Below are 27,623 nucleotides of genomic sequence, written 5' to 3'. Positions count from 1 at the left end.
TCACTTGTTTTGTATATTCCAATCCTTTTATTAGTATTGTCATTTTATTATTGTTATCGTTATTATTTTCTTCCTTTCTGTCCTATTAAACTGTTCTTATCTCAACCCACAAGTTTTACTTTTTTTTCCCTGATTCTCTCCCCCATCCCACTGGGTGGGGGTGAAGTGAGTGAGTGGCTGCGTGGTGCTTAGTTGCTGGCTGGGGTTAAACCACAACAATGAGGAATTTTAAGTTACTGTAAACTGACCACAAATTTACTTGGCAGATTGGGAAAAGACAAGGGTTTTCATCTTGAAAATCCCATATAAGACTCCTGGATGTTATGTTTCTCAAATCTATGAGTTTCAGATTAGCCATAAAATCAAAAGCTGTTGGTTGCAAAAGAAAATCTTGTTTAGAGAACAGAAAGTAATGAAGTATCTGTTTAGGGAAAATCCTTGTAGTGTACAGCACAATCCACAGAAGACCTGCCTCAAATGTTTATTTGCAAGCTAAATAAAGAAATCCATGTATGTGCATTCCCAACAACAATAAAAACAGATTTCTCCTCTTGTGTAGTATCTGCTCATTGGTTTCTGTTAAATCTCCTATAACATGAATTTTTACATTATGAGGTGATTGGTCTGGGATAGTTCCAGAATATACTCTTGTGGTTTTACACCCAACTTCACATGGTTTATATTGTGTCTGCATTTACAAAATAAGACAATTTGATTCCACTCTGTCAGATGCAGCCACTCCAACTCTGAACATTAGGCTAGCCAAAACCATGGTTTCTTCATTTGTAAATATATTTATAGAGCAGTGTGTTGACTGTGTTGTACATGTGACACCAGCTGTGCTTGGTAGTTTTTTCTTACCTCCACAACCCCATGATGAATAGATGTGTACTGCTTCTTCTTCAGCATCACCAAAGTAATGACAATGACTGTTGCTATGACAACACCTCCCACCATTAGTCCAATGATGGCACCTTTATTTGAACCCACATCTTCAGCAAAGAACACCTACAAAAGAAAAATAAAGGAAGGTCGCTAATAAGAAGTTCACTGAGTATTTGGCTAACCTGTCCAGCTGCCACAGCAATATAAAGCCTACTGAAGTATCAGTAATTAAGCAGCATTGCATGTCACCCTAATTATTCAAAATTGGATCACTGTACCACAAAGCTCTCACAGTCGGGAGAAGAGCAATTTGGGAAATCTGTATTGCCTGTGATGTAGCAGTGCTATGGCTAAGGGAAAGACTCATCTCCATATCGCTGCTTCACATGGGTCTAAGTAGCTCTTTTTTTTTCTTGGGTAAGCAAGTCAAGCTAATTGCAAAATGACTGATAAGCTTGTAGAGGAGTAACCAGAGGGCATAGAGAATTCTTTATTTTTAGAATGCTCATCGTGAAAGTGTTCATAAATTTACACCTGTGCAGCTTGTTTGGAATACACCTGATGCATTTCTTCGATAAAGGAGCAGCGAAGACCTGTAGGACAACAGTGAAACTTGCAGACAACGAGGTGGGAGAAAATTCTCACATCAAAGAGACAAGAGTCCAAAACCCACAAGCATGCCAATTTAAGTGACCACCAAGGGATGCATCAAGATTTTGCAGGGTAAGGGGAGAATGAACTATACCTAGGTGATGAGCATACTCATGTGAGACCTAGACGAGATGACAGATGTGTGAAAAACAGAGAAGATCCACTTGAATTATGTGTACTGACAAGGCAAATCAGTGGACAGCAAGATGTTTTACTAAGCATTTAGTAAGAATGGCTTTTAGCAACAGGAGCAGATATGAAAAGTGGGTGATTGTTTTAACTGTTCTGCTTTGTATTCAAGGAATATGCTGCATTATTTTATATCTATGCATACTTTACAAACCTTTTGTCTGCTTGTCAATAGTGGGCTTTTATTATTTTTAACCAAAATGGGCAAAAAGGATTAGAAAATAAATTACATTCACAGAATTGTAAGGCTACCTTACTCTGAAAGACTAAATACTTTGATAAGTATTTAACAAAAATGCAGAGGGAAGCAGGAAACCAGCAGAGAATTATAATGAGCTGTATAACATTTGCACTCTTTAAGAAACACAGTCTTCCTCAGAGAGGTATTAAAGCATGCCATATAAATATTTATATTGTTCCTAGTCATAAGCAAGAAATGTGCTTAAAGTTAAGAATTCAGTGGAAAGTACACACAATGGACAGTGTTGGCATAAGCTGATGTGAAGTAATAATTTCTTCTGTCAATTTTACCTGCCCAGGACTGAAATTCTGTTACCATGCTATTTTTGAGCACTGTGAAATGCCCCAGCTAATACACAGGTGCAACAGAGGAAGGCCTTAAGCACTCCATGCCATGAAAATCAACCTAATGTACAGTTAAAATGTGAACACTCATGAGGGAGAAAATAACTGCAATTTCAGCTCAATTCAGAAGTTTGCGTGCAAAATACAATGTGCAGCTGAATTCAAAGCAATATCCTAAGGAGACTGTTTCAGTAAATCCTATCGGGGCACAGGAGAAGGAAAACACAGATGAAAGTATCTTGTGCTTACTGCTTTTGAATTAAAGCTAATGGAGAAGGGCATCAGCTAGGATATGGATGTGGTAAACAAGCAATGCCCTGTAAGGCATCGATCCAGTTCTTTCTCAGCAATACCAGACTCCTTGCTCAGACTCAGTTGAAAAGATAACCTAGAGGACAGCTTACTAATTTTTAAATACTGGTTGTACCTATCAGTAAGAAGTATGGCATAAAATGCCTTAAAAAGCTGGAAAGGTCCCATTTTAAGCATGACACAGATTACTCAAGTGCAGGGATTGCAATGCATTCCCTATCAGCCACCACGGTAAGGCTAGTTTCCAGCACCAAACTGCTTGGGGTGGTATCAAACCACTTAAACATTAAAGGTTGCTGCTGGGAAGTGCATATGACACAGGATCAATAACTACTGTGTCTAGTACACATTCCTGCAAGTTCTTTCCCTACAGTAAACTGCATGGGTTTACTCCATCGGGATGTTTAACCTATCTGAGCTAAGCATGTCAGAATTTCCCAAATTAGTGCTAATGCATTTTGGATTAGCTCGTCAAACTGGGAATTCTCAGTTCTTGGCATCAAAGAGATGGCAGAGTATCTTTTCACACAGTGATTGCCTAGTTCAAATGCAAATTTGAATCCCATGTTAATTTTAATTTTCAGCACTACTTAGCTTTAAGAATACATTAAGAAAAAAAGCTTTCAAGTTTAATATCAGAATATTGAAAGTTATGGAACTGAAATCTCATCATGTAATATACCTTTACAAAAGAGGAAGCAGAAAAGGTTTATAGTCAACACTGCTGTAGGGGTTCTTCATTACTTATTAAGGAACTGAAAAAAGCTTTTAGAAGATGCTTGTTCTTACTTACATTGCTTTTGGTTGTTATTTTTGTGTTAAGAAGCACAGTTCAAATGGGGAACAATATTTTGCTCCTACCTGCCCTTCATCTGTTAATAATTCAATATACCTTAAAGAACAAAACACACTGATACAGCCAAGTACAAATTTGAATTAAGGCCAGTAGCGAATCTCCTCTTATCCCAAGCAGACAATCTTGCAAAAGGTTATGCTCCATGGAGTTCAGCCTCCTTCATGTATCACCACCATCTGTTTTGACAGAAAAGGAATCTATTTCTGAAACAGTGTCAATCTATTTCTTGCTGCACCACGCTGCATGCCTTCATCAAACATTTTTTTTTTCTTTTTAAAACTTACTTAGCATTTTCCTCCCTCTGTATCCCTTTTCTCTTAGTTATGTGACCATGACAGATGGACTGTGGGACAAGTATTGCCCATATGACCACATCCAGTCATGTGGCAGTGCAAGAGTAGGAGCTGTCGGAATCTCCTCTCATGTGGGACTTCATGGCTTTCTAGCCTCTCTGCTGAAATTATTCCAAGTTTACTGTCATTTAAGAGAGAATCAGAAAAAATCATAATCTGTTCATGTGAAAACTTTTTGTTGGCACTTTCAGCATCCACATCACTCAGGGGAAACATGGCCACAATTGACCCACTAGTTCAAGATTGAACCAGCAACTCACAACACACGTGTGGAAAGCACTGTTTGTTCACTCACCAGCTTTTGATGATGAACTTCATATCCTGAATCGTGCCGGAACTCCGCATCCATCTTCACTTCAGATATCTCTTCTGTTTTAACATTGGTTAACCCAGAACCTGCATTGCACCGCAACGACAATTCATTAAAGTCATCAACTCAATTACGCTTTGCTTACCTCCACCATTACAAGAGCAGAAGGCAATGGTATCATTCACATGAAGTGTGATGCAACGTGAAAGGGAACTGGGAGGAAAGTGAGGTACATCGTACGTTTCAGTCCCACTGAATAACAGATAACACAGAATGAGCTGGTAAAATTTCTCCTCTTTTAAACGTTCCTTAATCCACTGCAGCAATGTTGGCACAAGCATCAAAGACTTTTGGCATGAAACACCGCAAGAACTAAGCTGCGAGGGACCAACAGCAGACTCCTGAACTGGCTCACAGGATGCAGGCAGATCTGCTCTGACAGCCTCTTTAGCAACATCAAGAAAATTTGGTGTTTAGGCCAAAATCTTCCTCCTCCCTAAGCTCAGGCTGCTGTGAGGAAAAAACCACATACCTGTGGTGTGAGGTGGGGAAGCCCAGGTACTCTATTTTCATGCTTCCTGTGAGTCTGTACCTTTTGTACAAACACGCACAAATAAGAGTCACTAAAATGTCTGGGAAGTTTACACAGTTCTTATTTGTTTTCATATTTCAGACTGCTCAGAATTAATACTATTCAAGTCTTGACTTTTGCCTGAGAGATAACTGTCCCTCTTGATTAGAAACATACAGTAAAGCAAGTAAGCAAAGCTTGCAGGGATTTTAACTGTAGATAGTTTGCAGTCCTGTTCCCCCCTTAGAGTTGCGAAGGGGAGATGCTGCACTTCACTAACTGTAAAGACGACCAGGATTTCCTCCTGGAAAATAGCCTTAGGAGAATGAGCCAGACTTACAACAGCTAAGCAGTGCATCGTATATGTGTATCTATGAATGTTTTGTCCTGAAAAGCTGGCTCTGGCTTATAGAGAACATATGGGTATTCATGTAGCTGGTTATTTTCCTTCTCAGTACCAACTGACTGACATTTATATTTCTTGGAGGTACAAACACTGCAGAAGCATGGTGTTTATGAGAAGTTATTTCCTCACCCTATCTAATGTGATAAGAACAAACTGGTTCATATTCCTTGTCTATATTTATTTTAGCATTTTATCACTCCAACTCCTCTCTCCAAGCCTTCATTCTGTATTTTGGGCTGACCTTAAGCTCTGATGCAGAGGAAGAACCTCTTCTAAAATTCTCAACACTACTGACTGCTCTTGCGCTCCACCATCTTTCTGGACTCTCAATAAATTCTTGAAGACTTCCATGTGCCAATGAGCTCCACAGTCTAAAGTAGCACCCAGTGCAAGGATTATTGCCTTTTTATTGCCTTTGAATGTGCAATTTCTTTTTTTGTTAAATGCTGATTTATTTTTGTCTTATGAGTCAGCAAGAACAGACCTTCCCAAGAACTTCTCTGGACTATACAGACAATCCCATTCTAAGGTTCTGATCTTTCTTTTCACAGTAAACCATGCAAAGGAGAGAATAAGAATCATTTTCATGCAGTAAAGTATTTATGGTTATTTTCTTGAACAGTCTGACTGCCCCATAAATTCCACCTTAGTAAGTGTCTTTTTTATAAAGAACAAAGCACTTAAAGATCTCAAATTTCTTTATTAAGCATCTGATTTTTGATGCCACATTACAGTACTGACACAAGTATATTATGACATTTATATATGAGAGACCATTTCTAAATGCAAGAACTATATCGTATTTAAGAAATTGCAATTTGAAAACAAACCATGATGTTCTGTCAGTGAAATGCAGGAGGCAGTGGAGACGAAGGAAATAAAACCCACATGGTACCTGAAAAGAGGTGTAATCTTCTATCCTTGAAGCAACTATTTTTAGTTTTCCAAACTAAAGAAAGAATACAATTTACTCTCCTTTCCGCATCATCTCAAAATAGCCCCTACACCTGCATCAACAGGAAGTGAAGAAAATGAGAATGTGCATCTGGCTGCCCAGAGGCTCGCCTCTTCACCCTCCCCTCCCCCCCTTTTTTGTTTTTAGGATTAAAAGGGGGAGGGGGGGAAAATAGCAGTGCTTCACCTCGATTAAATTGCTGGGGGGAAAGGGCTTTCCCAGGACCTAGTTCACTGCCCATAGCTGGAGCAGCTGAAGAGGCAGCCGGCTTCCAGCTGCTTGCCACTGTCCACGGCCACACTTGCCGCCCCTTAGACACACTGGCAAAAGCACCATGTGGAAACTCCCCCAAGCCAAGGGCCTGGGGAATTCCACAACTCTACTGCTACAGCTTGCGTATTCACTGAAGCTATAAATACTGATTAGAACATATCCATACATATATGAGAGACATCTGTGAAGAATCCACTTGCCTTTTTTTGAGGGAAGTCCTGCCTCCCAAACCTCTTAGAGGTCACTGGAAGAGCTAGGAAGCACATAGGAAACAGTGATTTGGCTTGGAGTGAATCTGGATTTCCAAAAAGCCTTCAAGAAGGTCCCTGATCAAAGCTCTGGCAGAAGCTAAGATGGCAAGGATTAAGGAGGGAAAGTCCTACATGACTTTCCATAATTGATTAAAAGATAGGAAATGAAGTATAGATACACAGCCATTTTCCACAATGGAGGAAGGTTACCAGCAGGGTCCTACAAGGATCTGTGCTGTGCTGCTTGTAAAGTGATGTGGATAAGGGAGTGAATAGTGATGTGACAAAGTTTATTGACAAAAAATAAAAGAAAAAAAGAGGATAGTCAAAGTAAAACTAGCTGCAAAGAACTGCAGAAGGGTATTACAAATTTTGAGTGCACAATAAAAGGGAAATGGTATTCAATGTTGATATAATGTAAAGTGGTGCTCACAGGGACACACAGCCCTAACTATACATACACAACAATAGGCTCTAAATAGCTCTGTTCCACCCAGGACAGAGACCTTGCAGTCACTGTGGATAACTCTCTGTGGGCAGTTGGCTCAGTAGCAGTCAAAGAGGCAAAGGGAAAGCTAGGAGTAATCATGAAGACAGAAAATATCATTACACCACTGTATAAATGATGTATCCTCATTTTAAATCTGGCTATCCATTCTAGTCACCCCACCTCAAACAAAGTCAGAATAACTAGAAAAGATACAAAGCAGGGAGAGACAGATGATCACTGGCATGGAATGGTTTCTGTACAAGAAGGACTAGACAAATTGGCAGTCTTCAGACTGGAGGAGACAACCAGGGGAACACTACAGAGGTTTATACAACTGTGAACGACAAGGAGAAAGTCTACAGGAAACTGTTATTCATTATTTCTCCTAAGAAAGTACAGGACACCAACATGGCTATGACAAAGCAGATTAAAAACTACCATAAGAAAGTGTATATATATAATTTGGCACAATGCAAAATTGGACCATGGAACTCATTGGCACAAATCATGAGGATGTTCAAAATGCAAATGAACAAATGCAAAGAAGAAAGGTTCATCCAGGGTTACTAAACACAACAGTCAAAATACAATTTCCAGTTCTGGAAGTCTATCAAATGCTGTCTGCCAAAAGCTCACTGGATGTGCCAGGAGTACAAGGCAGAGGTGAAGTCTCTAAGTATCCCGTATGCACCACTGCTAGAGGCAGGACAATGGGCTTGGGTACTTTTGCTCTTGGGCTCTGACCACTTTCAGTGAAAGCAACCTACGACAGCTTAGACTGTGGGTCTTTGTTAGCTTCAGTTAAACAGAGCCAAATGCCACGGGTAGGAGTTACAGCAGCATTTCAGGGGACAGAACAGTTCAGGAGCCTTCACATCAATGAGCAATAGAGGGTGATAAATTCATCAGTAGTCTCAGCTGCTGGAAAAATGCAGGTTGAGGCTTCCTTAAAGCCACATTTCTTTGAGGGTTCCCTTCCCTCCTCCCATTCCCATCAAACAGTAGCACAAGAACCGTACTTCCAGCATGCAGCAGGTTAAACAATCTTTTGCCTTGAGATCAGGCAGATATTTTTTGCTTTGGGCCATATTACCAAGGTCTGGTGGTCAACTTGGCCTTACTAACCAATCCACAAAAATGCCATGGATCTGAACACAAAGTAGGACCTGATATTAGGAAGTTAATGATGTTAGACTTACTAAAACTTGTCTTTGGCAGCTAGCACAGGAAAAAGGTCAGAAACAGAACAATCTTCTGTTGCACTAACAAACCTGATAGCAATTTTCTCCTCCCTCCTATCTCCCTTAGAAGTGAGGAAAAATAGTTTTAAAAGTATGACTAGGGTAAACTGGTGCTCTTCTGCAAATAACTGATTATATAGTAAGAGAAGCATGACTCTGCACTGGGATCAATTAAATACCTGGTATGAGACAAAAATACATATGGGGTTATATATGCCTTTCCACCATGTTACATTATAGAATTTAGACTTTCTATTTAATAGACTTCTCTTTATTTCAAGTTCATTCACTTTCCTGTCCTGATGACTACATATTTAGACCTACATGCTAAAATCAAAGGCTTCTTTTTTCAAAGGCAGTAACTGAAGAAGGAAAAACTTAAAGAGTCTTTCCAAAACTTTTATCAGAGGTGTGTGAAACAGGTAAGCTGCAAACAGCTAAGGGCTGCCTAATACCACGCTAGTCTTGCATTGAAGACAAGCATATGACAGTTAACTATATGACAAGAACTTTAATTCTGAGACAAAATGATGTTTTTTCACTACCAAGTCTAAAATACACAACCCAAACACAAAAGCCAATGTAAAAGAAGAAAAGTGAGAGCAACAGCCTCACTGCAAATTCACAAATAATGGTAATTATTAGTGCTTTTTCTTCTGAATTACATACTATCTTTAGGGAGTTGCATTCCTAATTACTTCAATTTAAAAATGCTACAATTCAGCTGGTAAATATATTAAATTGCCACTCCTTAGAAAAAATGATGAAACTATTTAGCCATCAAAAAACACGGGCTTAAAAACATCTAGTCAAATCCAACAAAATGAGCTATGATGGGCTTTTAATTATATTGCTGTTAATTAGCAATGTTAACTGCTTTTATACATAAATGTGTACACATGTACATGCACATGCACACACATATCCAAACATCAAAAAGAGCAGTGTATGCAAACCTTATTGTTCCTTGCCCCTTAAGGAAAAAAAAAACCAAAACCCTGAAAAAAATCATACAGAGTTACTCTATGAAATAAAAATCAAATAGCTGCTTTGGGGAACACTATGCTCAACACAGATGAGCTTTTCCCTTTGTGTAAATATATATATTTAAGCTTTAAGAAGGATAAGAAAAAGAGGATACAATCAATTCCACCAAGGACGCAATCAGGTGTACATTATCTACTACACTGCTTGAAATTGCTTCATCTACCGGTTAAATAACAGCCTAGCAAGATTTTGTGATTTTGTTTTGCAAGGATCTGAAACAGTATTAGCTGTGCTTGTGTTAAAAATTAAACCTCCAACCGAAGCACAGCTGAAACAACCAGACCTGGGTGGTCTCTACATAGAGAAAACCAAACATAGCATGTTTGAGCAACTATGTAATGACTGCATTCAGGAAAACATTTAACTTCATGTCTATGAACTGTATTTGAATAATGGCAAGAGAAGAAAAAACTGTTGAATCAAAGCCTGTTACAAGTGTAGTAAACAGCTTTATCTGGGTAAATCTTCATCTAAAATAAGAAGGGCAGATGGAAAGGAACACACTGTTTGAACAATTACCCAGGTAGACAGCTGCATGTTGTTACTAAAAGTTCAACTACTACTTCCATATGACTATGACTTTGTGCAGGTCATTTCATTTTGAAATGAAGGAAGAAGAATGAAGATTGTATACTCACTTATAAAGATTAAAATGAAGATTACATACTCAGTTTTGTAAGGACAACTCAAATATCTTTGAGGGGTAAGTACTTTAAAGACTGCATGGAACTAAAAACTTTCTGGTCTCTCCTTGGAAGTTAGTAAAAAGATGGTTTGCTTTTACTTCATGGAAGTCTACAGGGCTCTCAAATTGGAGAAAGCAGAAAATAAGTGCAAAAAAGAATGTTATCTTTTTTAAAAAAGAATCTCATTGGAACTTAGTATGAAGTAACTCTCAGAATACCAGAGGTTATTTTACATGTGTGTAAAAATGAATAATCAAAATAAGTAAAATTTGGTAATCTTTCAGGCATGTCAATGCAGATGCTGTGCATACGCACATATGATTGCATTCATAGTAACTATCTGATTTATGTAATTGCATTCACAGTTAATAACTATCTGATTTATAAAACAAAACAATCTAATGGAAAAAAAATCTGTTCATGATTTTTATTTGGTAGCTGCAGACAGTTGGTTTAAGACAACTGTATTGAACTAACATCACTAAGACAGGAAAAAAAAACCCTGGCAATTCCTGGCAAGAAAATCATAAATAATTCACTAAGCTGCTCTATGCTCTCACCTCATACAGATTGCAGTGTATGTGCTAATGATTCTGCAGAACAGCCATTAGGCTTACAGGGCCTCTGCAGCCATGTATAAAAAAAAAATCCCTCAGCTTTCTATATATAATGTCATGAAGATGGACATGTCATGATTTATCAGCGGAAGGGCCAGAGACACAGACACAGCTTTACGTGCAATGTGTCCTCAAAATTACTGTTTGCAAAAACAATCAACTGACAAAGAGTTGGGAGAACGCAAAAAAATCCCCAAACTATACTACATGGAAGAAAGTAACACAGGTAATATGATAAAATCCTTGCATTGTGAATTACAGGCATCCTGTGAGTGATATAATTACAGCTGTTAGTGGTATAATTACAGTTGCAACTGTGCAACAAATGAGAATATGACTTACCCTGAACAGAGCACTGGTAATTTTGTTTATCGTCCTGAAATTCAGAAAACCTGCTGATACTAAGCAACAACCATTCTGATGGCAGGTTTTCTAATCTTCACTCAATTTCCACAGATCGGACTTGCCGAATTAACACGGGTAAAAAGGAGCTTGCTTACGAGTATCTAAACGTTTTTATACATATCTTTGTGTGTATGTCTGTATATATACATGCACACATACACAAAGAGAAGAAAGTTATTAAAAACACACACCCAAAATTCAGCTGCAAGAAATTAAATGTTCATCATGAAAAAGTAACCTCTGGGGCATGGGGGAGAAGGAAACACTATTGAAAAAAGCTGTTACAGTGAGGATATCAAGTAAAGAGGTATTCTTTCTATTTGAAGCACTTCCATGGAAGTTCTCAGGCTGGGTTGAAGTTGTCTAACGTCTCCCTGTATGAAGCAATTTATAAATAGCAAGAAACTTGCCATAAATCTCTTATCATTTTGTGCTGTATTAAATAGCTCACTGATGACTGCTTTGTATGTCCAGGTATTTTTCTTCCCGTTGACCCTTTATTATCTCTGTTGACTTCCTTTTCAGGAGACAACACAAAAGGGATTTTAGGCATAATTCTTATTTTTGTTTCCCCATTTGTGAACTAAAAAGGGGAAGGACAGCGTGTGGAAGCACTAGACTTCTTTTCAAATACCAGTGTGAACCACACAGATGTTGTATCTATATTAGGAAAAGGGGGTCCCCCTGACATTACATTCCTCCTGGGACTGATGTAAATCAGATTCAAATTCAAGGTTCAACCGCTGACAGCCAAGGTGGAGTGCAACAGAGGTAGGGATCTGGACAACCGACTTAAATTTTAGTAAAAGTTTTAAACTTGGTCCTCACTCAAAAGCTTTTCTGCTCTATGGATTGGATAACTCTTCACATTTCCTGACTTTTCACTCATAGACTTTATTTATTTATTTTTGAAAGAGAGAGAATGATGTCGTGAAGTAACAAGATTCTAGTTATCACAAATACTAAGTATCTGCTCATCTTTTCTTCCCTGTGACCAAATTATCTCTCTTGTGGGAAAGAGACAAAGACCATCTGCATGATTTTTGATCTACTTTTAAGAAAAACGTTGTGATCATTAGAAGAATGTTGTGTGGGCAAAAAGTGGCAAAGAGAAATGGAAAAAAGAAAAAAGAGTGTGTGTTTGTATGTTTGTCAGTCCTTTCAGAGATGATTTTCTTCCAAGGATTCTGAACACCTACAAAACATTCACTTGTTCTTATTCCCAGGCTTGTGACTGTTGCAGATTGACATGACACCTGTATTTTCACCCTGAAGAAGCAGGTCACCACCTTGTTCACTTGAACAAAACAAGAAGCAGCACAAACTGGAAAGTCAGGACAATAAAAAGGGCAAACCTTTGAGGAAATCAACAAGAATCTAGGCAATTAAAATGTTACAAGCAGCTGCGTGTATTAATCTGCCTCCAGGTCCCTTGTCAATACTTTTTCATTCTAGAATAATATCCTTCTTCAGATTTTTTTTTTCCCCCATAAAGAATAGCCCCAAACCATGAAAGCTATCCCAAAAGGATAGTGACTGCAAAAAAGTATCTTTTCCTTTTTAGCTCTAACATAGCTATTTTACTTATAATTAGCAAGTAAAACAACTTTAAAGCACACATTTTTAAACTGTCAGAATCCCTTTTATATTTCACAGTTTAATTAAGCATCCATTTGCTTTCCTCTGTTCCTAGTTTATGATGCTAGTCAGACTGGTATCAGTTTTTTGCTAAATTGCAATTTTATCGCATGTAAATTGCTTTTAAAGGATGATGAAAAATCATGTGGACATTTATTGCCAGAATTTGTATCAGTAAGGACAAATTTGCAGAAGTCTGGACCTGGTGATTAAAGACATAAGTAACTTAAGGTCTACCAAGAATGGTTTTACTTACTGTTATGATACATTTAGTACTACTGTAAAGGGGTAAACCCCCTATTTCACACGCACCCATAAGACACTTTATGCTGTGAAATCTGGAATGCAGACACAGCAGTGACAGATTTCAATCTCTCCAGGGCAGCAACCATCCCTCTGCACAGAGGAATGCAGCATGCATCCCTGCCAGGCTGGAGGGGTTCACTCTCTGTGCCAAAAGCAGAGCACAGGCCTTTGCAGCACTTAAACTCTGTGCTAAAAGTGATGAAGGCAGCATAGGCCCCTGGACAGTACTATTTCTGTAGTAGAAAATTGAGGAAATATCCCATGTGATTTTCATAGTGTGAAAGTTACTGTATCTGCTGGAAATTTCGAGCCATAATGGTCACACACTGCAGTATTTGCTACCTCTCCTCAGTAGTCTCGTACACATTCACAAAGATCAGTCATGACCTATGCTTAGCCATACACTCAATACTATTTGTGTCACCCCAACCAACCAAGCACTCTGGTACAGTGGACTAAAACGCATCATTTCACCCTGAAACTAGACTGTGGCAGTGTGAGAAAATCCTTTCTTTAGAGAAGGGACACCAAAGATTCTGTCATGTGTGTGTTTGTGTGGAGGAATAGAAGAGAGGAAGGAATAATCTTTAGTAATGAGTATGGGCCTCATAACAGGAGATTTTTCAAGGCAACTGAAATTAAAATAGTTAACAGTCACAAACTTTAATATTACAAGAAAATTGCTAGACTGAACTAACATTACAAAATCTGGATTAAAGACATTCATGTGTCATTTGTGATGATATTTTCTACTGCTCTTGGGGAAGAAACCTAACCCAGAAAGCAGAGATAACCCAATATTGGGAGGGTGTTCCCCAATTGCATGATTTTTGGCACTGTTGTACATTTATCTCTGTACCTGTTTCCAGGCTCTCCTCATGGAATGAATTAAGATTCTAAACACAAGTAAAGATGTCAGACTCCTAAAACAGTGCTAGAAGCACATCACCTGGCCAGCCTTGACATGTATCCCAACTGCTGTAACATAGGAGCTTATTTTACTTCCCACTGTAGCAATTTTCTGTAGTCAGTAAACACCAATAAGTTATCAGAAAGATTTAAACACACTAGGAGGGTGTTGCCCATCTGGCTATCCAATGGACGTTTGGAGGAAAAGATGAAGGGAAAAAGATAACAGATTGATCAGTTTTATCTGGCTGAAGAAAAAACCCCACAATGATGATGTCACACTGAAATAATTCTGACTCCAAAATATACTGATCTAATGTCACTATATGTTGGACAGTAATCTCTTCTGAAATAAAAGGCTGTTTGCTCTCAAAGGATTTCTAGATAATCCTAAACAAAAACAAGGGGAAAAACAACCTAAAAAGCAAAAAAAAGTTAGTATGGAAAGCAAGCTTTTACTTCTGAAAATTGGATTTGTCCCGTTTAACTTTTCCAGACATTTGCAGCCTGACCCAAGCTAGTCATCTGCTATTACTCTGAAATCAGTAAGATGACACAGGTACCTACACAGGGGAAATGATCACCCCTCTCTATCCTAGAATGGAATGAATAGCCGTGCAGAGGTATCCTCAGTGAATCCAGAGGGTGAATATATGTATCAATTTGTAGATATCTGGAATTAGCCAAGGTAAATATCACAGCAAAAAATCTTGATGTCCCCTGCAATTCTAAAATTGTAGGCATGAATTCTTTATTAGCCCAACTTACAAGAAACTGTATATTCCACATAGGGGATTCAACACTTCTATCATATGTTCCCAAATTAAAAGTACTTTCCACACTTCGGGGTCCCATACCTACTGCCTCCTGCACCTGCCAAAGCATTGCTGCTAGAAGGATGACAACTTGATATGAGTATCAGTTCTGGGTCTCTGGGTCCCAATCCCTCTCCAAGTACCCATTCCAAACACCCTTGACACAGCATTCACACAGGCTGATGGGGGTTTGTGTGGGAACTCCTCCCTGGTTCATGGCATAGCATTACATTAAGGGAGGGTTATACAAAAAAAAAGGTGATCATTTCAGCTCAAGCAGACTACATGCATGCTGGGAAAACACAGGTTAGGTAAAAGCCATGCAAGTTATATACCTGGTCGTGTGGTGAGTCCTCTGTCTGCAGCTGGGCGGGCATCAACTGGCTCAACTGGGCATGTGCAGAAAAGAAACAAAAAAGCAAACAAAAAATAAACAAAATCCCCCAAAATGATAAAGTCAACTACTCTTCTGTTGGGACAATGCAGGAGACATACTGAATAAACGAAGTTACCAAAGCAACAGCTAGAAGACATCTGTCTTCAGTTAGTCCTGGACATAAAAGGAAGGCATAGGCACCACTTCAAAAGGAAAGCTTCACAGCTGATGTGTCAATTTTGCATCACATTCTGGTTACTGCTTAAAGTGAGAAACCATCAAGATCAAAGAATTTCTGTCTATAGAGCAAAACTATATTCATTATGTGCAGACTTTCCAGTTGTCTGATCAGAACTGGCAGCAAGAACAGACATGATGAGTGAGTTCTTGCAGCCAGTCTTGATCAATGCTTACTTACAAACCCACTGAATCCTTACTCCTTTTTCCTTTCAACAGGGATTCCTTACAGCACTAGCTACAAGGTTTTTGAAAAGTAAAGCACATTTTGAGAATACAATCAATGTTTCATTCTGATATGCTCCTATTTATAGACAGTAAATTTGCCTTCTGATTTTTGAAAGGGAAGCAAAGGAGGACCACCACTTTCTACCCAATTGTGTGTCATACACAGTTTTAAAATGCTTCTATTACTGTACTAAGGCTTTACCAGCTGAAACCTAAGACTGATGGAGCTCACTGACTTTAACAGAAAATAGGATGTTCAAAACTTTTAGAGTTGTTTCAGTCATTACCTACTGCCTCAGTTAAGTCCAAACTGAACATATTGTACAAGTTCATTAAAACATTCAGATCTTTTTTCCCCTCTTTTTTTTTTGTTGTTGTTTCTCTCTTTTGCTCCAATATGGTTGCCTTCCTTATCTACCCAAGTGCCAGTGTCAGAAAGAAATTAAATTCAGAAATCAAATTTTACGTCGTAGCTTGGAATTCAGAGTTTTTAAAATAAGGTATTCTCATTAATTTTAAAATTCAGGATTCAAGTATGAACGTTCTAATCAGAAGTAAGGGAACCACAGTAACATAGGAAACCTGGCAAAAGCACAGTTTTCAATCATGAACTGCTTGCTGTATTCAGCATCAGAAAATCGCGCCAACCTGACGATACTGCTGACTTAAGCAAGGGGGACTGCCCATCTTCTTAGGAAGTCTGTGTCACTTGCTTAGTGTTCCTATGGGTTTGACAAACAACCTACCATGCTTCTAAGTGAGAGCCTATGTGGCACCCATGTCCTTTGTACACAGGACGTGACAGCAATAGCTCCTGCCTCCAGAAAAAAGCAGTAAGTCAGCTTTATAGTAGCCGCAGACTAAAAGTGCATCTGCATATCTGACTTGCTTGTGTTTCTGGAAGGGCAGAATTTTCACAGTTTTGGTGGTCTGGTGCTGCAGAGGCAAGCCATCAAACCACTTTCCTTCACAGGAGTTGAGAGTGGCACTGCAGACCATGTAATTGCTTTCCCTACATAGCGCTATATAAAACCCAATTTCCATCCTTAACTAAAAACCACAATTTTGAGTATTTTCCTATTTAAGTCTTCTGCTAGGTTTTGCAATATTGTCAGCACCAGCCCTCAGGTAGGTCAGCAGTAATTTTCAGTGGAAAGGACTGAAGGGAAGAAACAACCAAGGACCAGCATCACTGTGCTGGTTTTGGCTGGGATAGAGTTCATTTTCTTCATAGTAGCTAGCATGGGGTTCTGTTCTGGATTTGTGCTGAAAACACTGTTGATAACACAGGGATGTTTTCATTATTGCTGAGCAGTGCTTACACAGAGCCAAGGCCTTTTCTGCTTCTCACCCCAGCCCACCAGCGAGGAGACTGGGGGTACGCAAGTGGCTGCGTGGTGCTTAGTTGCTGGCTGGGTGTAAACCATGACAATTACCCAAACTGCTCCTGCAGAACCCTCCTCTGTCGCCCTCGCCCTGCCTCCTCCCTAGAAGGCTGAAGGGTTTTATTTCCCTCTTGCTCAGCACTCTGTAACCCTACATGCCCACAGCTATGGCAGACTGAGAGCAGGTTGTAGGCAGCAATAAAAATGGGACTAGGTGAAGGGACAAAAGGATGGAGGAAGTTTCTGCTGTACAGGGTAATGCAGTATTTGTGGAGTTAGGTGAAAGTATTAATAATGAATAATTCTTCTTGTCATCTATAGTTTTGGAAGCACTTTACAGGGGAAAAGGCAACCATCCCCAGCACATTTCATAACTGACACAAAAGTGAAACAACCTGCTCAAGGTCACAAAGCAGTTGCAGGGCAAAAACTGGAGGCAAAAGCTCAGAGTCAGGGGTCTTCCAAAAGAGATCGTGATTCCAGGTACGTAAGCGCAGCATGCCCTGGGCAACATGATACAAAGAAAGGCTGGTTTCTGGAGAGCCCTGAGCTGCCACCTTTTGAATTTCAGTTGCATTTTAAAACCTGCTTGCTCTTGCCCCTGTATTGATGTACACACAATCAGCAGTTAACTCTGAAAAATCTTGTCCATGGGCTTCCTCACTGCCTGCCCTGCTGGACTACAGCACCACACAACAGATGTAGAGGGGAGAAGTTTAAACCTATTAGAGCATTTATCGCTAGTCAAAACTCTAAGATGTACTGTGTACTATTATAAAAACTGCATTCACTTTGATGCTCCAGAACACACTCCCATGTGCACAGAAGTACACAGAATTAAGACTGAAAATTGATTTTCCAAATAGCCTCATGAAACCAAATTGGTATATACCTGCTTAAGCTGATCACACAGGCTTCATAAAGGGTACACAATCCACCTCCTATCTAATGCTAATACATCTCAGAAGAGCAAGAGAGAACATGGTTGCTTCTCTTTTCAGAAATAAAAGAAAGGTGAATCAAAAAGCTCAAAAGCTGGCACAAACTAGTAGCTGAGGAGAGCTATGGGATGCTCACCTACCAAGAACAGTGTTGAAGGGAGTAACTGGCCAAGTCATAAGGATAAAACAGTACATTCACAAAAATCTCTCTTTAGATAAATATTTTGTCACTAAGGCTAACTGGAACAGCATGGCAAAATACAAAGGGTGAAACACTAAACCCAGTTAGACATTGGCAAAATGCCCAGGGACCTTGGCAGTGTCAGAGCTTCACAGCTGTTGGAGATTTGCCCCCACCTCTGAAGGTGCATTTTTCATTGTTAAAATACAATTTCCTGACAGTTTGGTGGTGCCTTCTGCAGTGTCCTCGGAGGGTATTTCTGGTTAACCTAATTTGTATCTCAATATGCTAGGCATATATTCATTCAGCCATACAAGTTGTGTAGTGTATTACCTGGTGCTTTGGATTAATTTCTGTGGACATTTACTGGGGAACTACCTCAGGGAAACAACAAGGAAGAAAATACTTTCAGAAACTACTGAGCTATGTTAGACTTTCAAGGTCTTTTCACTTTTAGGCTATTTTTCACTCATTCATCAGAAAAAGCAATTTTAGTACAATGAACTGTTTGCATAAAACTTATCCTTTTACCTAAACATGCAGTTTAGATTGGGATAATTTCAAATGGAGTTAAGAAACCTTGAGATCACATGGCAACATAACAATCCAATACATTATTAATATCTCTGGGTGAAACCTGAGACTAGATCATGGTCATGGAAGAAAACAGGCATGGGAACTAATGACAAATTTAGGCGTTTTTTTTGTAATATTTTAACTTCATCACTTGTAGGCAGAATACTGGATACTTTGAAGCACAGACTTAAGGGCTGCATTTCCTTCCACATTTTCCACAATCATGTTTTGGTTTAAGCATTCCCCAAATGGTTCATTAAAAACAAGTGCATCGCTGCGACTGTGACAGAGGGGGTGGGATCCCAGGTCCTAACACAGCTAGCTCCAGGATCTGTTCAGTTGCCTCTCAGACATCAATGGTCCCATTAGAAATTTGTTTTGACAGGAATGCAAATTGCAGTGAGGTGAATGATTTACCTGACGTACCCGCTCAGGACTGAAGAAAACTATTGCTTATACAGTGCAACAGCTCTTTGCAGTGAGGAAGTCGAGACTCTCCTTCTACCCAGAAACCCACCTGCATATGCCGAGATGATAGCTCTCTAGATCTGCGTTCAGCAGAGTTTTAAAAGTTGACTTCAGCTTTCAAACTAGACCAAAAAGAATTTGTAACTTGCTTGCCATCTGAAACTCCTCTGGTAGTCTCTGTTAAATCTGCTGGACCAACTGCTCAGCAGATTTCCCAGATACCAGACTGTTCACATGAACATGCTGTGACTGACGGTGCTGAGTACCCTGAGCCCTCACCCAAGTAAATGTGAGCTGAGATGCTCAGTTCTCTGACCTTTGCTGGCATGCTTAGCACCTCCTAGCAGCAAGAGATGCTGACCATCACTAAAATTGCAATGGTTAGTCACTCTACAGTATTTGAAGTTTCTCTAGCACATGATTTTTGAACTTACGCCTTTTTTGATCAACAGTTATTTGTTAAGAAACAGCAATGACTTGTTCAGTACTGCATAAAATATCAATCCCTCCCTGCATAAGGGGAACTTATTGTGTGAAAAACAGTCTATGCAAAAAGACCTTCAGTGGAGAGAGAGAGGAAAGAAGAGGAGAAAATTGCGTCAATTGTTATTTACTTCTTCCTACTTCCAAAGCATACTATAACAAGACAGACGCATGTTTTCAGAAGCAATTTAGACAAAGCCAGGGATTAGACCATGGCTGCGGAAGAAAACAGGCATGGGATGTGAGGACAAATGGCACAGTTAGTCCTGGGTTTCTGGAACAAAGAGGTGGGAGACAAACACGAAAGAAAAACATGAGGCTGTGAAATTCCCCTTTGATACTAGGAGCAAAACTATAGAGAGGGTATCTAAAGAGAGAAAGAAGGTATTGTAGGCATGATGACATTACAACACTGGTTTGGATAGATGACAGAGAAGTATAACAGGAAACAAGAAAGACTTGAAGAAGTTTAAGTCATCAAGTAATTTCTATTTCTAACTCTGCAGACGTAAATGGTAATAACAGTTGGCCTAACAGAATTGTTTGCTGCAGTAACTTCATGACAAATACAATCCTGATATCAAAAAATCACCTAAACCCCAACAACTTAAAGGCATGAAAGTTAAAAGATGTTCCCACAGTAAACATTAAGAAGTGCTGCAACAAATGGTGTAATGTGTTAAAATACACAGGATTCATAATTAAACGGTATGTTATTCAAGGCAGGAGAATTTTTGTTTCTTATTTGCTGTCACACATTTTAAAAGGAGAACCACGGTCAATATACTTGCCTATGGGAATTCACTGTCACATTGAAATATGTACCTTTCATTATTAAATTCTGGGCTTAGCCAGGTTTCTGAAGGAAAAGAAGGCTTGTGTGATTGAACTGTGGGTATGTCTGGGTGCACCTGTCTACCTAATAACTTCTGAACTTGGTGACTGAAATCAGTAAATTTTGAAAGCTGGGAGGACAGACTTCAAAAGTAATTAATTTCCCCCCTCCAGGCAGCAAGTATAGAAATTGATGCCCTGTATGCCTCGGCCATGGGAAAAAAACTGCAGCAAGAACTGTACTGGAAAATTCCTGCAGGACAGACACCAGCAGCTGGACTGTGGCCTGCTCCTGGCAGGCAGCCTTGACATGTGCACTATAGCACACTGCAGCTGATTCCCCAGGAAACTGAAGTTTAGCCTGCCAGCCTGGACAGCCATCTGTGTTACTTGCCAGCACCTGACGCAATCCAGCCAGCTGCTCTCGGCCACTCAGCACATCATTTGGCCACAAGCGCCCCCCAGACATGTCTGGAGTCCTTGTCACCATCTCCTGTCTTCTCTGGTTCTTGCTGCTGGCCAGCCTGTTGAGTTTGCTCCAGCTCTGTCTGCTCTTTTTCTTGGTCCCTACCTGTAGTGCTAACTCCCTGGCAGTCCGATTGTAGCCCCACTCCTGACCAGCCTCTCCTCTTCCCCTCAAATCTGGTATACTTCTGCCTTACTGATTTGTTGACCTTTGCTCAGATCCTAGCTGTGTCTTTTCTTTTGCCTGATCTTATGCTTCTCTGACTCCTGGGGATGACCCACTGATTACAAAACTGGTTCTGACTCCACTGATTTCACCTGGCACCAGACCTGGCAAATCCATGCCCACATCCTGTGTTTCGTCTCCCAAGCACCCAGCTGCCCACAGTCACTCACACATCATGCTGGAGCAAGACTAACTGCCTAAGGCTGGTCTCAAAACTCATGCTGAGAGCAGGTATAGCCTAAGCCAGTGATTTCAAAAGACTTCTGGAGGATGTTAATGTCTGTGCAGTTCAGCTAGAAATCACAGATCCACAAAACACAAATTTGCCTGAAAAAATGCTTCTGTAGCTTCAGCCTCTGTCTGCTGCTTTGCAGTATCAAACTTCCACCGTTGTGATTAACTTATCACTAATGATGGTGGAGTTGAACTGATAAAGGAAAACAAACACAGTAGCAGGAATCTGAATGACATGATCGAAGTCCCTCAGACTTCTGATTACTTGGCTCTGTAACTTAAATAAAATACCAATTCCAGATTAATACATAAATTATTAAAGTATTATGCAGTCATTTCAATAAATTAGTCCATGAACAACATAAAATAGTCCTCATGGAAAAAGTCTTCACTAGCCAGTTGCGTTGCTGAGTATACAGGATCATTTTTGCAGTACATTCCAGACAACCAGTGGTGGTGGGGAAATAAAATCAACTCTCATGCTAGGATTGTGCTGGATCGGTAATTATTTTCATGCCAGTAAATAAATAGCTCTTCCTTAACTAAAACACTCATTTCATTATGGCACAAAACTAAGGACTTATCTATCCCCCTTAGCTCATTGTCATGTATTTTATAAAACTGTCACTCATAATTTGCTGGAATTAATTTTGATTTGCTTTTAAAGGAAAGTAAGCTCAACACTGAAATTCATTGAGTGTCTAAATTCCAAATTTTAGTCAGGATTTTCTGTTCCATCAGAGACACAGCTGACACGGCAGACCAGTTCTAAACTCATATTTGAGAACCTCTATCCTGCTTACATCAGAAAGATGTCAAGTTTCAGGGAAAAATGTGAAGAAAACCAACAAAGCTCAACTCAAAATATTCTGTGGTTTTCCCCCCTATTGTACATACCTTCATTTTCAGTATTGGCTGGAACAGAATCAACACCAAAGGGATGCCATGGCTGAAGGTCATCTAGGCTGAACTCTCCATCCACTGGAAGAAGTTCAACTGTGGTCTTAGTTTCCGTCAATGAAGGCATGAGAGCATCATTTCCATAGCTGATTCTGGGTTCGCTGATCATATTGGCCAAAACATCATCAGAATAGTTTTGCTCTTTCTGAAGTAATTCATCTGCAAGGAAATTTCAACACAGAAATTATCTGAAAGAGTTGACATTTCTGAGGACATATTTCCAGTGCCATTAAAGTAATAATTTACTGTTATGAGATTCTGTTTTCTTATGATAAAGAAAAACATAAAGGCTTGTATGATGAGCACTGCTGATAAGTAAGGCATTTTTTTGAAACATCAACCAGAATTGTTGAATACCATTTCCTACCCACATTTCCACCACATAACAGATCACAGGTCTATGCTTTACAAGTTCCTGGACTCTTCCCCACCACTTTTAAAAGAAGCACAGATCAATTCCCTTCAACTCAACACGTTACCATAAGTCAACACGCGAGAGGTCTACAGGAAGGAACGTCTTTGTTATTTCCCCTTCCTCTTAAATGCTCACTATCAAAGCTCATCACAGCTCTTAAATCCTAAATCATCACAACAGTTAGTATATTAAATTTGGCTTACTATAACACACTGTAATAGACATCTATAGGCAAATTATTTTATAAGCAACTGTGACCTAAAGCTGTGCTGTATTATCTAGGTCAGCTTTTTTTTTTTTTTTCTTTTTCTTGAAGCAAGGTGAAAACAATCAAAGCACTTTTCAGCTCCATCAGGCGTATAGGACATACTGTCCAACTCTGTGTTAAAAGTAAGCCTGGAAGTTGTGTGTGCTTCATTATTTCAACTCCCTTCTCACATCAAAATTTATCGGCTCTTGATCTCTTGATCTTGATTTTTTTTTTTGTAGGAGCAACATGCTATTTGCAAGTACTTTGAGGGAATCTGGTGCACAAGAGCACATTCAAGTAAGCAATTACAATGAAGGGGATAAATAACTGCTAATAATGCACCAATGTAATCAGTAAGCAGGCGTTACAGAGCTAAATAATTCAGAATTGAAGACTGTAAAAATTACATTACTAGAGTGCAAGTGCTTGCACACATGAGCATGCACATGACAGCTGATGATACAAAAGCTTTTATTAAGACTGGCTTCTCTCCACTTCATTAAGGACCCCCTGCCTGTCACCTGTTACTGTCGTTGTAACCCTGCAGCAATTCAGGGACAGGAATCACCACTCTAGTGCTAGACCCTTTATGTCACGCTGTAGGGGCTCACTTATTTCCCAGTATCATTAGTGAAAAAGGGCATCTAAATTTCTATACGCACCAGAGCTTTAGACCCCTCAGTAAAATCTTTTGAATGTTATTTCCCTCCCAACCTTAGGTTGCGCCATACCACCACAGAAGTACACTGCACCCATGCAGCAGCCCTCAGTAAGGATCCTGTGGTGGGTTGACCCTGGCTGGATGCCCACCAAAGCCACTCTATCACTCCCCTCCTCAACTGGACAAGGGAGAGAAAATATAATGAAAGGGTCGTGGCTCTAGACAAGGATGGGGAGAGATCACTCAGCAGCTACCACCACAGGCAAACCAGACTCGACTTGGGGAAAATCAATTTAATTTATTACCAATCAAATCAGAGTAGGGTAATGAGAAATAAAACCAAATCTTAACCCACCCCTCCCTTCTTCCCAGGCTCAACTTCACTCCCAATTTTCTCTAGCTCCTCCCCACCAGCAGCACAGGGGGACGGGGAATGGGGGTTGCGGTCAGTTCATCACACGTTTTCTCTGTTACTCCTTCCTCCTCAGGGGGAGACTCCTCACTCTTCCCCTGCTCCAGCGGGGGGTCCCTCCCACAGGAGACAGTCTTCCATGAACTCCTCCAATGTGGGTCCTTCCCACGGGCTACAGCCCTTCAGGGACAGACTGCTCCAGCGTGGGTCCCCCACGGGGTCACAAGTCCTGCCAGAAAACCTGCTCCAGAGTGGGCTCCTCTCTCCACAGATCTGCAGGTCCTGCCAGGAGCCTGCTCTAGCACAGGCTTCCCGCGGGGTCACAGTCTCCTTCAGGTGCATCCACCTGCTCCAGCGTGGGGTCCTCCACGGGCTGCAGGTGGAGATCTGCTCCACCGTGGACCTCCCTGGGCTGCAGGGGGACAGCCTGCCTCACCATGGTCTTCCCCACGGGCTGCAGGGGAATCTCTGCTCTGGTGCCTGGAGCATCTCCTCCCCCTCCTTCTTCACTGACCTGGGGGTCTGCAGGGTTGTTTCTCTCGCATGTTCTTACTCCTCTCTCTGGCTGCAGCTTTTGTTGCACAGCAACTTTTTCCCCTTCTTAAATCTGTTATCCCAGAGGCACTACCACTGTCGCTGATGGGCTCGGCCTTGGCCAGTGATGGGTCCATCTTGGAGCCGGCTGGCATTGGCTCTGTCAGACACAGGGGAAGCTTCCAGCAGCTTCTCACAGAAGCCACCCCTGTAGCCCCCTGCTACCAAAACCTTGCCATGCAAACCCAATACAGATCCTCATGGAGTCACGAGCATTAGGGCTACACTGCTTCAGTGCTGTTATCAATGATGATGTAATAGGGCTCTGCTCTGCAATACATCTCTTAAACACCACCTTGAGATAGTTGATGCAACTCTCTGCCACCCTATTACTACACCAAGTTCAGAAGAAGAAAATTAAACAGCCCTGAGGCAAATATGGGTCCTGAATCTTGTAAAATTATGTTTTAAAACAAATTTTCCAGTTTAAACAAAAATTGCTTTAGTAGGCTGTAAGCCTAATGTGTACACAAAATTTAATTCTGTGATTTAATTTGTTCATTAGAATGACTTACTAGAAAGCCTACGTAACAGTGAATTTTTTTTCTCTTCATGTTCATTTTATTAAAAACAATATTATTTTGAGATACTTAATAAATCTTCAGCACAGAAGGCAAGTCTGATTTTTGTCTTCCCACTACACTAATCCTTTATCAAATTAAAGCATCTCCTATCAGAGGAGAGACAGATGAAGCACCTTGATATTCTGAGCAGACACCGTATCAGGCGACAGATGTTAATTTTCATTAGCTAGGGACAAAGAGGCTTTACAAAAAAGGAGCTGGATGTCAGTGGCCTGAGGGAGAAGTCTGGTGTCCAAGTGCCTTGCAGGGACCCACAGGTGATACCAGTTGAGCACATTATAATACCGAGTCATCACAGATCACAGGGAAGTGAGTACTACAGTACTGCTGAGCATCTTGCTGCCCGCAAGCCTTCCAGACCCAGGAACTGGAAAGGTTTTGGGGGTGCAGTTCACCTCGTTCCCCGTCCCCAGAGGATCATATGGCAGCTGCGGAGAGCTGCAGCCTACGCAGTGGTGGCAGGGAGCAGCGCTGGGGGTGCTGTCCCCCAGTTGCCCCTTCTCTCTGGGTGGTGCCAATCCTCCACAACTCCTGTCCGTTCCCTGCTGCCGATGCACTCTGTGTTACGTGCAGACAGCTCCTGCCCTTGGAAAGGGACAAACGGTGGAACAGAGAGGAAGGAGCAGAAGGAGCAAGACCTGAACTCTGGCAGCGAAGAAGCGGCACCAGGGCTGGCACGGGGCTTGCAGGGAGGCCACAGCGCAGGCATGGCTGGGCCTGCCAGGCTGACAGAGAGGGGCACCCAGCTCCCATCATGGTACCACGATTATATCCAAATCCCTAGAGGCTGGGAGGGATGTGCACACAAAGTTTCTCTCTCAATGCTACCCAACTGGGAACACAGCGGCGGCGGCAGTGCTTGCAGGCTCCATTGTTTCCTATTCAGCTGTGGCACACAGCACGGACATTAACTGACCCGCACAATAGCTCAGGCGAGGCAGACAGATACTACAACCAGCAGATTATGATCACATCCATTTTACAAGCAGGGAAACAATGGCCAAAATGAATCAAGCCCATCTGACATGATGAATCAGACACTGAACAACAGTGAGAAATTGAAAGTGCCTGGTTTAGAAACTGTGCTGGAGTCCATCAGACTGAGGCAGCTGTGTCTGCATTGAGTAAATGATTTGCAAACAATTGTTTCAATCTCTGAACTGCTAGAAAAGTTTGCCTGAGGATTTCCAGTTATTGACACTAGCTGGCAAAGTCCATGATCAATTTTCCAGCGTTGATTTTGTTCTGAGTATTGATGGCTACTTGAATCATCAGTTACACTAATGGAAAGCCATACAGCCTCTCTGTTACCCATTGATACAGTATTCCCTCCCTTTTTCACAGCTGCCAACTCAATTCCTCCATCCTGAAAAAGACAATTCCCTAAATAAGCAGGGAGTACAGACACAACTGGAGTCAAGGATGTGCATTCAAGACTGTTTCAGGAGTTTTCTTTGTGTGGTGAATATCTCCATTATTAGGTGCTGAAAATAGATTCTAGGCTGCTCTTCAAAATCTCCCATCAAACCAATAGGACAAAAACTCCATGACAATCTTCCTATAATAAACATTTTGTTGCTTGGCTCATTACCGCCTTGTAACATTCTGCTAAGTCCTGCCATCGAGAAGAATAAGGAGGATGTCGAAACTTTTTGTGCCTCTGGGAGCATGTGCTCAAAAGCAATCACGTCCTTGAGAAAAACCCACACTCAATTGGGACCTCAAACCTCCCCCGCAGCTCTGGATTTGGTGTGAGGGTGCACAATTGCTGCTTCTCCTTCAGACACTGAAACCCTTTCTTTCTCAGCATAAGAGACAGGCTCACTTCTGGTACTTCAATGAAACACTTCTCAGACTTATCTCTAAGGAAGTTTCACTCATTCTTGGGCTCACTGCAGGCATTTCCTCATGGGTCATTACTACTCAACAACAGCATCTAGAAAAATTGAAGTGAAATATGTTTGGAGAACTAGGTAGAAGGGTAATAGCACTACAACATCCTTTCAAGACTATTTTCTTATCCCACAAAGAGACACACGGAGCCAAAAGCAAAGGAGCAGCACAGGAAAAGAAGGAAAATTTATTACAAAATCTTTTGGTAGATGCCGGATTGTTAGAAGCCATTTGTCCACAATGGCCCTAGACCACACTTCTACTTGTAAAGCTTTGCAAAGAGCACTGTACTAGCAAAGATACCATGACAAATCCCAACAGACCTGATGGAGCCTTAGAGTGGCAAAAGTATTTTGTAACTTTATCTACTTTTTATTGGCATACAATGTTGTTTCCAATGTTGGACTCTGGGGCACACTTACCCCAGCCCTTAACTGGCATAGATATAGTGACAGAAATCTCATGTGAA

General features: G+C 40.7%; 1 protein-coding gene across 4 annotated transcripts in view; it reads right to left on the bottom strand.

Annotated features, from left to right (window-relative positions):
• APP (amyloid beta precursor protein) overlaps positions 1–27,623 on the bottom strand; it is a 234,430-nt gene that overhangs the window by 8,458 nt on the left and 198,349 nt on the right. For 2 of the 4 annotated variants that reach the window (XM_075033879.1, XM_075033882.1), the window contains 4 exons: positions 22,283–22,504; positions 15,087–15,140; positions 4,127–4,227; positions 862–1,008 (listed from right to left, as the gene is read on the bottom strand). In XM_075033879.1, coding sequence (XP_074889980.1) covers positions 862–1,008; positions 4,127–4,227; positions 15,087–15,140; positions 22,283–22,504 — 524 coding nt within the window. The remainder of the gene's footprint in view (positions 1–861; positions 1,009–4,126; positions 4,228–15,086; positions 15,141–22,282; positions 22,505–27,623) is intronic. The other 2 variants (XM_075033881.1, XM_075033883.1) reach the window with 1 other exon arrangement.

The sequence above is a fragment of the Buteo buteo genome, chromosome 8 (assembly GCF_964188355.1).
Source record: "Buteo buteo chromosome 8, bButBut1.hap1.1, whole genome shotgun sequence".
In the NCBI taxonomy this organism is placed as follows: Eukaryota; Metazoa; Chordata; class Aves; order Accipitriformes; family Accipitridae; genus Buteo; species Buteo buteo.
The sequence above is the reverse complement of the archived record's forward strand: the minus strand, read 5'-3'. Positions and strand labels throughout refer to the sequence as shown.